This window comes from Arachis ipaensis, chromosome B10 (genome assembly GCF_000816755.2).
Source record: "Arachis ipaensis cultivar K30076 chromosome B10, Araip1.1, whole genome shotgun sequence".
Lineage (NCBI taxonomy): Eukaryota > Viridiplantae > Streptophyta > Magnoliopsida > Fabales > Fabaceae > Arachis > Arachis ipaensis.
The window spans coordinates 40,883,810-40,897,413 of record NC_029794.2 but is presented as its reverse complement, the minus strand read 5'-3'; the positions used below and the strand labels follow the sequence as shown (position 1 = coordinate 40,897,413).

Genomic DNA, 13,604 nt, shown 5'->3' with positions numbered 1-13,604 from the left:
TCTTTGATTAGCATAGACTTTCCCACCTAACCTATTTAATGACCTATACAAATGCAAGCTATTCTAACTACCCATTCTTCAATTTTTCCTACATACTCATGCATTCTTATTTGATTCATAATACTTATGCATTGATCCCCTTTTTATTGGCTTCACTTTGGGGCATTCTATCCCTTCTTTATTGTATTATTTTTTTTTCTTTTTCATCATCATCATTTTTTTTCCATTTTTCTTTTCTTTTCATCATTTTTTCTTTTCTTTATATATATATATATATATATATTTTTTTCTTCTTTTCAAACTAAATATAAGAACATCAATGCATAAGGTCTCTACATTTAATCAATACATGAATATGTGCCCAATTCCTAAACATAAAAGTGTACTGCCCCTTTTTATCCCATCCAATGTTCCCAAGCCTCACCAACTTTGGATAGTAAAACACTCTCACTAGCCTAGGTCAATCAAAGATCCAAACAAGGACTTTTCATTGGTTTTCCACCTTAGGCTTGTAATGTGCTAAAATAAGAATAAGTTGGTTAAGCATAGGCTCAAAATTGGCTAACAATGGAGAGTAAAAGGTTGGCTATTTGGGTAAGTGGCTAATGAAATAATGGCCTCAATCATATAAATGTACAAACACAAGAAATAAATGGATATATAGAATCAAGCAAATCAAGGATCACAATCATGGAAAGAGAACAATTTCACACAAGAATGGAAAATAAATGGTTATAAAATGTAACCACATCAATAGGCTCAAGTCTCACAAGCTTGTGTTCTAGGTTCACTACATGCTTCACAAAGTATGAATTCAAGCAAGTTTCACCAAAAATTTTCTTCAATCAATTGGGTTAATGCCCTATTATTTAAATTTCTTGAAAAATCTCAATATTTGACCAAGCATTGTTGTGATTGAAAAATTCAAAAATTCCCTTAGTTCACCCTTTCCTTTTTCACTTAGAACCAACATATTATGCAAAAAGGGTGACTAAATATTTGCAATCCAAAGTATGATTTCTAATCACAACTACAAACTAAAAACAAAGATAGACAAAATGTATAAAGAAGAATCCAACTAAAAGTACGGAATCTATCATCCAAAACATCTAAAAATATCCAAAAGCATCAAAATATCTAAAATCCAAAATAAGCAATAAAAGTATCCAAAGCAAACTAGAAATGCATCAAAATATATACAAAGATGTGCAAAATGAGATAACTGGGCCGAAAAGTTCACCGGTTCCCAAATAATGCTACCGGTGCCCTCCCCACACTTAAAACCAAGCATCGTCCTCGATGCTAAACCGGAGGATCAGTGGGAGGTACAACGATAGGCTCCGGCTCTGACTGTGGCTGTGGGACCGGCTCCTCATGGGTCTGTGGGATCTCTGTAGTGTTAGGAGCAGTTGGAGGTGCATCCCGCTGAAGTGGCTCATCCGCATCCTCCTCCTGATGATCCTGCTCATCGGAGGTCGAAGAGTCTGGAAGCGGAGGTAACTCAGCGCCAAGGGAGATGAGTGCCTGATCCATCCGATCCAGTCGGCGTCTGACATGAAGCCTCTCGCGCTCCAAGAATCGAAACAGACGCTGAACCAGTAGGTAAGTGGGCTCGGGTGCTGAAGAGGGTGGGGCTGCTGTCAAAGGAGACGGTATAGCTGCCTCGACTGCCGCTCTAGCTCGAGAACGGCGGCTGGTCGGGGGCCTCTCGTGCACCCACACACCCCAGGGAATAGTAACTTCCTTGTCGTCGTCATCTGGAGGTGGTGGTGTCACGTCATTGTCCTCCCACGGGACATCAGCTAGCTCAGCTAAGCTAGTAACCAGTGTCGGAAATGGTAACAAGCCGCGAATATGAGCCCTCCACATGCTATGCCTAATCAGTCGGGGAAAATATACTTCCTTCCCCTCCATGACACACCCAATGAAGACTAGCATATCCATCGGAATCTCTGAAAAGTGAGTGGTAGGGAAGACATAGTGGGCAAATATTTGTTGCCAAGTCCTAGCCTCCCTAGTCAGATGTGCAAATAGCATGCCCTTGGGCTTTGTGTTGCTCGAATCCATTACCCAAGAAGCATCTGATGTAGCAATCACGCGCCGAAGTGCCTCATAGTTGAAAGTCATGGAGAGGAGAGCTACCTCTGCCTGCTGGTAGGCACAAGTCTCAGGAGTACCAACTCTGCAAAGCAGTGCATCCTTCAAGGCATCCTCAGTGATCATAATCTCTCTATCCCTCAAGAATACTGAATCCAAGCCCGGTCGAAAGAAATTGCAGTAAAATTCCTTGACCCACGAGATGTTAATCCGTCCCAAGTCCCTATCGACGAAATCCAAGCCCAGCTCAGAAATACGGGCGTTTATGGCATGCCTCACATCATTGGGAAGATTCAGCTTCTTCTCAATATTCAGATTCTTCTTTGCATAACGGGAAAGGCGTAGCTCGCAGTAGAGATTTGGAAATTTGGTTGGATTAGTGGACGGGAGTAACTGATTTTCTTTCTCCTCCTCATTCAGCGGATTCCTCGCATAGTTAGTAGATGGTGGGGGTGTAGGGGTCTTGGAGCGCTTCCTTTTTTTGGAAGCAGAGGCTATAGCTTTTCCTTTATCCGACATCCTGAAAAATATGATAGAGTATATAAAACATTTAGCATGTAACAAAGAAGGCATGTTCAGGATACAAATATCAAAGAGCAATCATGATGTTGCACTGAATACGTAAAAGTGAACAAGTAAACATAAGTGAATGAACCGAGACTGTAATCTTCATTAAAGGCAACATCTCATATTCAAAAGGCAATAATATCATCATATTTTTGAAAGAATTGTTAAAGAGGGTTAAAAGTGAGTGGAAGTAAAACGGTTAAAGAAATTAGTAAGTTAGAAAAGTGGATTAGCGATATGATGATATATAGGCTCAATTGAACGAGAAGTTGCGGTTCATGTTCACAATGATTGTGCAAATCCGGGAAGTCAAAAAGGAAACAGAAATTTGCCCAAAACTGAAATAAAGATCAAAATGAAACTAATTTCTTTGAAAATCGGGCAGCATTCCGGCTTAAAATTGGACGTTCCCGGATAGCAAAATAGCACAATTAGCACAAAAAAATAACATCAATCACGCACAGCAGCAAACAGATATTATCTGGCAACACATGTTGCATGGAATATCAACCCAAAACCAACACACCGTACCCAAGGGAGCAAGCAGCAGATATGCACATACGGAGCAATTATCAGGCCTAGAATCCTCTATCCAGCCCTAGCTACCTAACAGCAATTATATCTATCTAACCTAACATACAAAATTTGAATTTAGCTAACTAACATGCAATTCCAGGAACTAACATAAATGAACAAATGAAAAGGAAAATAGAAAAAAGAAGTAACAGAAATGGAGCAGGAACCTGGGAGCCGGGAAAAACTGAAAATGGAAAGGGGGACGACGATAAGGCAGGTGTAGCAGAGACAGAAACTGGCAGAGCGCCACCGCGGTTGGTGGCGGTTACGGCGGTGAGTGGTAGATGGTTGGCGGGGTAGAGGGCAGAGTGTAGGTAGAGCAGGGGAGCTGAGAAATGGAGAGAGTGAAGAGGAAAGTGTTGATGGAGAAAGAGAGAGGGGTTGCCGGTGATTGTCGCCGGCGGTGATGGGCGGTATCGGCGGTGATGGGTTGATTACGGTGAGACGGGTGAGATGAGTGAGAGGGAGAGAGAGAGAATGGGTGGTGGTGAGAGGGGAAGGGAATTGATGACCAAGGATGGTGACGGAGGTAGGTCGTGCGGCGGCGGCCGGCGCTGCTGCTGCGACGGCAGTTGGGGGAGAGAAGAAGAAGAAGAAGGTGGAGGTTGGGGAAAGGGTTGCGCGACTGCGCAGTGTGCTTCGCGAGCTAGGGTTATCCCTATTTTTGAATCGGCGCGCACGCGCACCTTGCGCGTCCGCGTCCATTGAGAGAACGTGGACCCGACGCGTGCGCGTACAACGCGCTTAAGCGGGGATGAACAAAATAGGAAAGGACGCGTGCGCGTACCGTGCGCGCACGCGTGCATGGAGTTGGGCTAGGGGCTTAGAGTTGGCCTAACTTAGGCCTAACTCTCTGGAGACTGGCCTGGGAGTCGCGCACCAGACCTGCGCGCACGCGATATGTACGCGTCCGCGTGCATTGGGGGAAAGGGAGATTCATGCGTGAGCGTGCAGTGCGCGCTAACGTGGGGTGGCATATTAGGCAGGGGCGCGTGCGCGTACGGTACGCGCACGCGTACATGAGATTGCGTCTGAGGCTTAGAATGGGCTTGAGGCACGCCCGACTCTCGGGTTCGTGGCCTAGATTGGTGGCAACACGCAAGGACGCGCGCGCGGTAAATGCGCGTCCGCGTACATTTGACAAATTGTGAAATGGCGCGCTGGCGCAATGCATGCGCTCGCGCAGATCGGGTTGGGCCTGGGGCCTAAAGCTAGCCCAGAAATGGCTTAACTCTCTGGGGTTTGGCTCAATCATTTGTAGCAGCAAATCAGCGCGGACGCGGCAGGTGCGCGTCCGCGCGAACTTCCATGTTCTAATAGTCGGCGCGCCCGCACGTAGTGCGCGTCCGCGTGGGTCAGGTTGGGCTCAAGGCACAATGTTTGCCCAAGAGAGGCCCAACTCTCGGGAGTGTGGCTCGTGCATCCTTGAATCTCCAAGGATCCTTGCTTCTCAATTGGTTGACAGAATTTCCAACCATATTCATCAAGCTCGGGCACAGTTCCACCCAAGATATGAGTCCCCATAGTTGGTCTTCACATAGCGAACCGGGATCCCATATCTTGTCTTCACACCCATCCGTTAGTTGAGTTTCATGGTTTTGTCGGATGAGCGGTTGACATAAAGGTGATTGACACATAGAATTCTCTTTACTCCACCAATGCTTCCTCCTAAATCCGTATAAAGTAGTCCTTGTCCCAACATCATCCCTATACCTTGAGGCCTTGACCTTGATAAGCTTAACACCTATTTTCCAGCCACTATACAACTCATTTTTACTTTTAATTCCACAGAGAGTTCTAAGTTGACCATCATTTTCAAGCAAACCATGTTCAAGTGAGAGATTAAAGCTCAGGGATAGAGATTTGACCCACTTAAATGTTGTATTGGATGGTAATTTGGGGAGAGAGGTTTTCCCGCACTTGGACCATGCAAGGTCTACTTTATTGTGCTCCTCTTTAGTTGTTTCCACCTCTTCACAATTCTCTTCACTTTCAACCTCATCCTCTTTGTTACGTGGCTTGGTGTTATCTTCAAGAACTTCATCTTGTTTAATGAGAGGCGATTCAATTTTGGATAGAAATTCATTGATGAACGAGGTCATCTCTTGATCAACATCTTCATATTCTTCAATTTTGATATACACCATGCCAACGTTTTCCTCTTGGTAGCTCTCTTTCTCATTGCTCACCAAGGGTATGGGAGGTTGTGCACACTCTTTTATACTTTCAACTCCATGTCCAATGGGAGAGGATTCCATTGTAGAGAGAAATTCATCCATGATTGAATCCATCTCTTGATAAGCCTCTTCCAAGTCTCCAACGATGATATGTCTTGGAGATTGCGCGCCTTCTTCAACTTCAATATCAAGCTCCTTGGAAGAGTGCTCCATGAGGCTATATTCCCTTCGACTTTCAACATCTCCTAAATCTTCATCCACTTCTCCCCTTTCTTCAATGATCATAGGCTTCTCCAATTATTTCAATAAAAAATTTGTCTCCTCCTTTTCCACCGAATTTTCCAATTTCACCTTCGTACTTTGCTCTTCTTTTGACTTTTCACATGTGGTCACAGAAGTACCTTGAGTATTCAAGCATTGGTGGGCTAAAGTGTGCACCACCTTGGTCAAATTGGTCACGAACTCAAGTATATCCCGTTTCATGGCCTCTTGTCCTTGAAGCAACAAAGTGAGAGAGTCGTCTATTGGGGCTTGTGGTGGGTAGGAAGGTTCGTTGTTTTGGAGAGAGAGTGCATAATAGGAAGGTGGTTCTTTTTGGTAAGGTTGTGGAGATTGCGTGTATTGAGGTGGTTCTTGGTAGTGATCTTGATAGGGTGGTGGTTCTAAGGGCTCTTGCTCATAATGGTCATAAGAATATGATAGGGGTGGTTGGTTATGTGAGGGGTAGGGATCATAGGAAAGTGCTTGGTATGGGAAGGCTTGTGAGAATGGTTGAGGTTCATGTTGAGGGTGAGAGTCATAGGCATATGGTGGCGGTGCTTGGAAGTCACAAGGTGATTCACCATAACCATGGGATTGGTATGCATCATAGAATGGCTCTTCTTCATAGTGCCTTGGTGGAGGTTGTTGCCAAGAGGATTGATCATAAGCATATGGCTCCTCCCACCTTTGGTTATCCCATCCTTGACACACATCTTCATTGTAGCTCCTATCACCTACAACATAGTTGTAGTCACACTCATAGCCAAAGTGAGAATTCATGATAGCAAGAAGAAAATGAAAACAAAATCAAATAAGAAGCAAGAAAATTAAATCCTAAAACTAGCAAGAGCTAACAAAAGCAAACATATTCACACTATTCACATATGTACAATAACCAATAACATAACACCATTGCAAGTTCCCCGGCAACGGCGCCATTTTGACGAACGGATTTTTGACGGTTTAGAATTTCACAAATGAATTCTCGTTGCAAGTATAGCTTCTAAACCAATCACTAATCCAAAGTGATTAGTGGTTGGGGGTGATAATTAGTCAAAAAGTGATGATGATGCCTTCCCCTTAATCCTTCATACTTTTATTCCTTTCCCTTAGCAATTTGGCGCCAAAAATGGGTTCAGAAACCCTCTCAAATCGCCAGGCACGTGTTGCATTAATGGAATCTCTATGGTCTCTAGATGAGCCTCAGAGTCCTTTGGTTCCTCAGAGGGAAGCTCCTTATTGATCACTGGACGTCCCAGGAGGTCTTCCCCCTTGGGATTCACGTCCTCTCCTCTCCTCACAGGTTCGGCCATGGTGCTTATGCCAATGGCCTTGCACTCTCCTTTTGGATTCTCTTCTGTATTGCTTGGGAGAGTACTAGGAGGGATTTCAGTGATCCTTTTAACTAATTGAGGTTTCAGCTCAAAGTTGTTTGCTGCAATGGCAGAAATGGAGATGTTTCTTCCATGTAAATTGGAATTAGGTGCAGTAAAGTCACCAAGCATCTTCCTTACATTATTATTATTTTCGGCTGCCATCTCCTCTTCCTGTTTGAAATTTTCTGAAAGGTTTTCTCTGGATTGTTGTAATTTAGCTTCTCTTAATTTTCTCTTCAGAGTCCTTTCAGGTTCTGTATCTGCTTCCACAAGAATGTTCTTATCCTTGCTCCTGCTCATATGACAAAGAAGAAGGCACATAAAAATAATAATAATAATAATAGAGATCCTTTATACCACAGTATAGGGATCCCTGTGTGAGTGGAAGAAGAGGGGGAGACAAAGAATGTAATCTAATGGAAGAAACACAACTGTGAGGATGGAAGAGATGTGAGATGAGATGTTAGGATATGAATGAATAAATAGAATAAGATGGGAGAGAGAGAATTTTCGAAAAAATATTTTTGAAAAAGAGTTAGAGATTTTTGAAAATAGTTTTTGAAAAATGTTAGTAATTTTTCGAAAATTAAGATTTAAAAATTAAATTAATTAATAAATTAAAAAGAAATTTTGAAAAAGGGGGAGGATATTTTCGAAAAATGAGAGAAAGAGAGTTAGTTAGGTGGTTTTGAAAAAGTTAAGAAACAAACAAAAAGTTAGTTAGTTAGTTGAAACAAATTTTGAAAAGATAAGAAGTTAGGAAGTTAGAAAAGATATTTTGAAAAGATATTTTTGAAAGAGATAAGATAAGAAGATATTTTAGAAACTAATTTTGAAAAAGATTTGATTTTTAAAATCTCAATTAATGACTTGATTCACAAGAATCACAAGATATGATTCTAGAATTTAAAGTTTGAATCTTTCTTAACAAGCAAGTAACAAACTTCAAATTTTTGAATCAAAACATTAATTGATTATGTTATTTTCGAAAATTTGATTTAAAAATAAGAAAAAGATTTTTGAAAAATATTTTTGGAATTTTCGAAAATAACTAATCATTTTGAAAAAGATCTGATTTTTGAAAAAGATTTTGAAAAAGATAAGATTTTCAAATTTGAAAATTTGATTTGACTCATAAGAAACAACTTGATTTTAAAAATTTTGAAAAAGTCAACCCAAATTTTCGAATTTGATGAGAGAAAAAGGGAAAGATATTTTTTTGATTTTTGAATTTTTATGATGCAAGAGAGAAAAACACTAAAAAGATGCAATGCATGAAATTTTTAGATCAAAACAATAAATGCATGCAATAATGCTATGAATGTCAAGATGAACACCAAGAACACCATGAATGTCAAGATGAACATCATAGACACAATTTATTTCAACATGCTTCATGAAACACTAGAATTCATTCTTAAAAAATTTTTTGAAAACATTTTTAATTTTTTTCGAAAACAGATGAGAAAATTTTGAAATATTTTTGAAAAATTTTTGAAAAGAAAACGAAAAGAAAGTTACCTAATCTGAGCAACAAGATGAATCGTCAGTTGTCCAAACACGAACAATCCCCGGCAACGGCGCCAAAAACTTGGTGCCTGGGATTTACTATCCTTTTGCGTCTGTCACTAATGCCCAGCATTCGCGAGTTTGAAGCTCGTCACAGTCATTCAATCATTGAATCCTACTCGGAATATCACAAACAAGGTTTAGACTTTCCGGATTCTCTTGAATGCCGCCATCATTCTAGCTTACGCCACGAAGATTCTGGTTAGGAGATCTAAGAGATATTCATTCTAGCTTAATTCATGTAGAACAGAAGTGTTTGTCAGGCACGCGTTCATAAGGGAGAAGGATGATGAGCGTCACACATAATCATCACCTTCATCACGTTCTTGGGTGCGAATGGATATCTTAGAAGCGAAATAAGATGAATTGAATAGAAAACAGTAGTACTTTGCATTAATCTTTGAGGAACAGCAGAGCTCCACACCTTAATCTATGGAGTGTAGAAACTCTACCGTTAAAAATACATAAGTGAAAGGTCCAGGCATGGCCGAGATGGCCAGCCCCCAAAACGTGATCACAGGATCAAAATACAATCTGGGATCCAGGATACAACTGATCAAAAGATACCTAATACAATAGTAAAAGGCCCTATTTATAATAAACTAGCTACTAGGGTTTACATGAGTAAGTAATTGATGCATAAATCCACTTCCTGGGCCCACTTGGTGTGTGTTTGGGCTGAGCTTGAGTGTTGCACGTGTAGAGGTCTTTCTTGGAGTTGAACGCCAGCTTTTGTGCCAGTTTGGGCGTTCAACTCTGGTTTTGGCTCCTTTTCTGGCGCTGGACGCCAGATTTGGGTAGAAAGCTGGCGTTGAACGCCAATTTACGTCATCTATTCTTGGCCAAAGTATGGACTATTATATATTGCTGGAAAGCCCTGGATGTCTACTTTCCAACAAAATTGGAAGCGCGCCATTTCGAGTTCTGTAGCTCCAGAAAATCCACTTTGAGTGCAGGGAGGTTAGAATCCAACAGCATCAGCAGTCCTTTTTCAACCTCTGAATCTGATTTTTGCTCAAGTCCCTCAATTTCAGCCAGAAAATACCTGAAATCACAGAAAAACACACAAACTCATAGTAAATTCTAGAAATGTGAATTTAACATAAAAACTAATGAAAACATCCCTAAAAGTAACTAGATCCTACTAAAAACATACTAAAAACATGTCAAAAAGCGTATAAATTATCCGCTCATCAGTGCTCCACGCGTTCGCGTGGATTCAAAATCCCTAACCCCAACCCAGGCGAAACCCTACCGATTCCGTGTCACCCAAAATCCCCCACCCCCTCTGCAACCTCTCTTCTCCAATCCCCAAACTACCATCACCCCTGGCCATCCAGCTCCGCCACTGTGCCGCCATCCCGACCACCGCACCACCCTCATCGAAACCCCCTCTTCTTCTCTGCTCTCTCTTCCTCTCTCCCCTCCTCCTCCACGACCTCGACCCCACTGCCACCACCCTATCACCGAGCAACCACCACCGCGCCACCCCGCCTGACCTCCAGCCAACCACCACACCCCCCAACCACCTCAACCCTCACCCCCCTTCTCTCACCTCTTCCCCTTAACCCATATCCACCCACAACCACCAAACCGCCCCTGCCTCCACCTCGGACCGCCGCCGCGCCGCCACCCATCGCCGCTGCATCATTAACACCACCACTACACTTCCACCGTCTCTCTGTTCCATACATTTGTTCCTTTACACACCAGGTTCTGCCAAACTGCGATTCTTCTTTTCGATTAGTTAGTTAGTTTTTCAATTCTTGTTCGAATTAGGATAGTTAGAGATGCATGTTGTAGTGAATTTTAGGTGGTTAGGCAGCTAGGATGTGGTTAGTAGATTTAGGCCTGATAATTGCACCGTTCCTGCTACCTGTTTTTATCTGATTCGCAATTCTGAATTTGCTGTGATGATGTGCTGTTCATATGTTGTTCTTCATATTTGATGTTGCTATTAAACTGTTCTTTAATGTCCTTGCTATTTGTTAATCTTTTCAGCACTATTTAATTTCATATGAACTGATTTTTCCTGCTGTTTACTACCCGGGAACATCCAATTTTAGCTGGAATGCTGCCCAATTTTCTGCAAATTTATGGTTTAATCTACCCCCATTCATGTATTGGTTTGGAAATTCAGTATTTTGCATTACTTGGCTACAACCAAACCAATTCATGAATGCACGGGCTAGCATTCTTATTCTTTTTGGTTCCCTGAGTAATAAATTACTTATTGATGATTTCATTCTCATTTTACACTTACTTTATCTATAGGAATTATCATCAATAAACTGCAATCCTTGCTTGAATATGAGTTGATTGTTCTTCAAGTTTGTGAATTTCTTGGTAACTAGGAAAACCATTCTCATGCCACTCACTTTAACTTCCTTTTTAACTCCTAACCAGTTTAGCTTTCTAACTTCTCTTTTTGGTTTTTAGCTAACTACTTTAACTTTCTAACTCAAGGCATGATTGCTATTTTTTCCTAATTAAATTGAATTCCACTTCTATTATATTTTGGATTGTGATTTTTACTCTCAGACTTTTAACTCGCATACAATCCAAAATATACATATATTTAACTCATTACCTGCTTTTATTGCTCTTTTGCCTTTATGCTTACATTAACAAAACCCTACTTGCCTACTTGTTTTCCTGCTTTAGTTCTTCAATTATATCCTGCTACTTCTGCTTTTCAGGATGTCTGATCCCAAAAGTAAGGGAAAATGTAAGGCAACTACAGAAAAACGGAAAAGAGGAGAATCTTCTACCTCTATCCTGGATATCCTTCACGACGATTCCTGGTGGGAAAAGAACTTTACCCCGCAGGAAAAGGCCGACCAGCTCCTCACTGCCACAGATCAAGTTAAATTTGCAAACAGATACTGTGAGCTAAAGTATCCAGTGTTTGCCACTTCCAGGAACCTCTACCTGGAAAGAACTCTTAAAATTCCAGAAGAACTCACCCAGTACACTTCCGAACAGATGAAACAAAGAGGCTGGTTCTTCTTGGAAAAGAACTTGACAGAGGTCAATGCATCCTGGGTCAGAGAATTTTACTGTAACTATTTCAAGACTTCCCTGGATGCAGTGCACCTCAGAGGGAAACAAATTTTAGTCACTGAGGAAGCTATTGAGGATATCCTCCAGCTTCAGCCTAAGTCAGATCAGCCTGACGGTTACCAAAAGGCTGAAGAGGATATGAGATACATGAGATTTGACTGGGACGCAGTCAAGCAGAGAATAGCCCTTGATCCTACTGCCCCATGGGTCATGGGAAAGAATCTTGATGCCTAAGGGAATCAAGCTGATATATTTGAATGATGAGGCTCGACTTTGGCAGCAGATCCTGAGTAACTACGTGATGCCGAGCACTCATGAGACAGAGGTGCCCGCTGCTATGATCACCCTCATCTGGTGTGTGATGGAGGGTAAGGACCTGTATCTTCCACGTTTCATCAGGTATTATATGGCCAGGATCCATGTCAGAGGCACTCTCCCTTTTCCTTATCTGATCACCCAGCTAGGCCGCCGAGCTGACGTGCGTTGGGAGCTTGCTGATGAGAAGCCAACTGCTGCAGACTGCAAGAAGATCATTCCTCACAGCAGGAAGTTTCAGGCTTGAGGGTATAGACCTCTTTTTCTCATTGCCTCAGGTGAGGCAGCCACATCTTCAGCTGCCCCTTCTGCATTCACTGCTGCACCAGCCACCACTACAGCACCTCCACCTACCTCAGAGCCTATCTATCATCTTATGCAGTGACTCTTCGCACACTTGGATCGTATGGAGCGTCGCAACAAGCGATGCTATGAGCACCTAAAGTTGATGATCCGATATGGCAGCGACATCCCCTCCGAGCCTGACACTGCTTCTGAGCCATCTGATGTGGAGGCGGATGATCATGAAGAGGAGGCACATGCCCAGGCTGAGCAGGGAGGATCTGAGCAGGCTGCACCACACCATGAGGAGCCCCACCAGATCCAGGCCACAGATTTGGAGATTCCTCTATAGACAGAGCCTCCGCTTCAGCAGGCAGCTCCTACTACACTTACCGAGACTGCAGACCCTCAGCCTACCACTGAGACACCTACTGCACATCCTTCCGGAGATGACACTTCTCACACCCAGCCTGAGTGAGCATCGAGGACGATGTCGTCGTACTTTATTTTGGTGAACCACTTTTCAGACTCTCTTTTTATCCTATTTTGTTTATTTTTTTGTATTTTTATTTTTACCTTATCTTATTTATCTTTCAGTACTTGCACATTTTTTTTATCTTGCTGTATTTTTACAGTATTTCTGCATTTTGCCCTTAGATATATATATTAGATATTTAGTTAATTAAGTTGTGATATAGAATATATAGATTAATTAGTTTAGTTTTACCCTTTTAGGATACGATAACTTGGATTAATTGGAAATAAAAAGAGTAAACTAAAGACTTTAGTATAACAGAATCACAATAATCCACACACTGTATATATATAGCAATAAATGATTGGTTAATTTACACAACATTTTTCAAGGAAGAACACTAAGATTTTAAGAGCCACCCTAAGATTCACATTTTGAATAATAGGAACCCTTGATTTCTACTTGCATGACATACATAACTGATATATGGTTTTTGAGCCAGAGAACACACAACCTGTAAGTTTTTGAGCTTAATTGTATGGTTACATTCAACCTTAAATTTCATTTCTGTGTGTTTCACACTTCTTTTCTATGCTTGTAATCTTTACTTTGTTTCAATCTATATGTCTAATATAGAATATAGATACATACCAAGAGATGATTGAGGCCATCATTTGAATTTTTTCTCACTTATCCCAAATAAGCTTACCTTTTACATCACCCTTGTTAGCCCCCTTGAGCCTTTTAAATCCCCTCTTATTCTATGATCACATTACTAGTCTTAAGCAGAAAAACAAATTAAAAATCTCAAGTTGAATTCTTGGTTAGCTTAAGATAGAAATTGTG

The 13,604-nt window shown here is 41.6% G+C and overlaps 1 protein-coding gene across 1 annotated transcript; it reads right to left on the bottom strand.

The window, feature by feature from the left end:
• LOC107620537 lies at window positions 1,303–10,317 on the bottom strand. The gene is made up of 4 exons (XM_016322684.1): window positions 10,179–10,317; window positions 3,391–3,568; window positions 2,492–2,617; window positions 1,303–1,705 (listed from the first exon to the last, which is right to left on the bottom strand). Exons 1-4 carry the CDS (start codon window positions 10,315–10,317, stop codon window positions 1,303–1,305), a joined length of 846 nt encoding a protein of 281 aa, XP_016178170.1.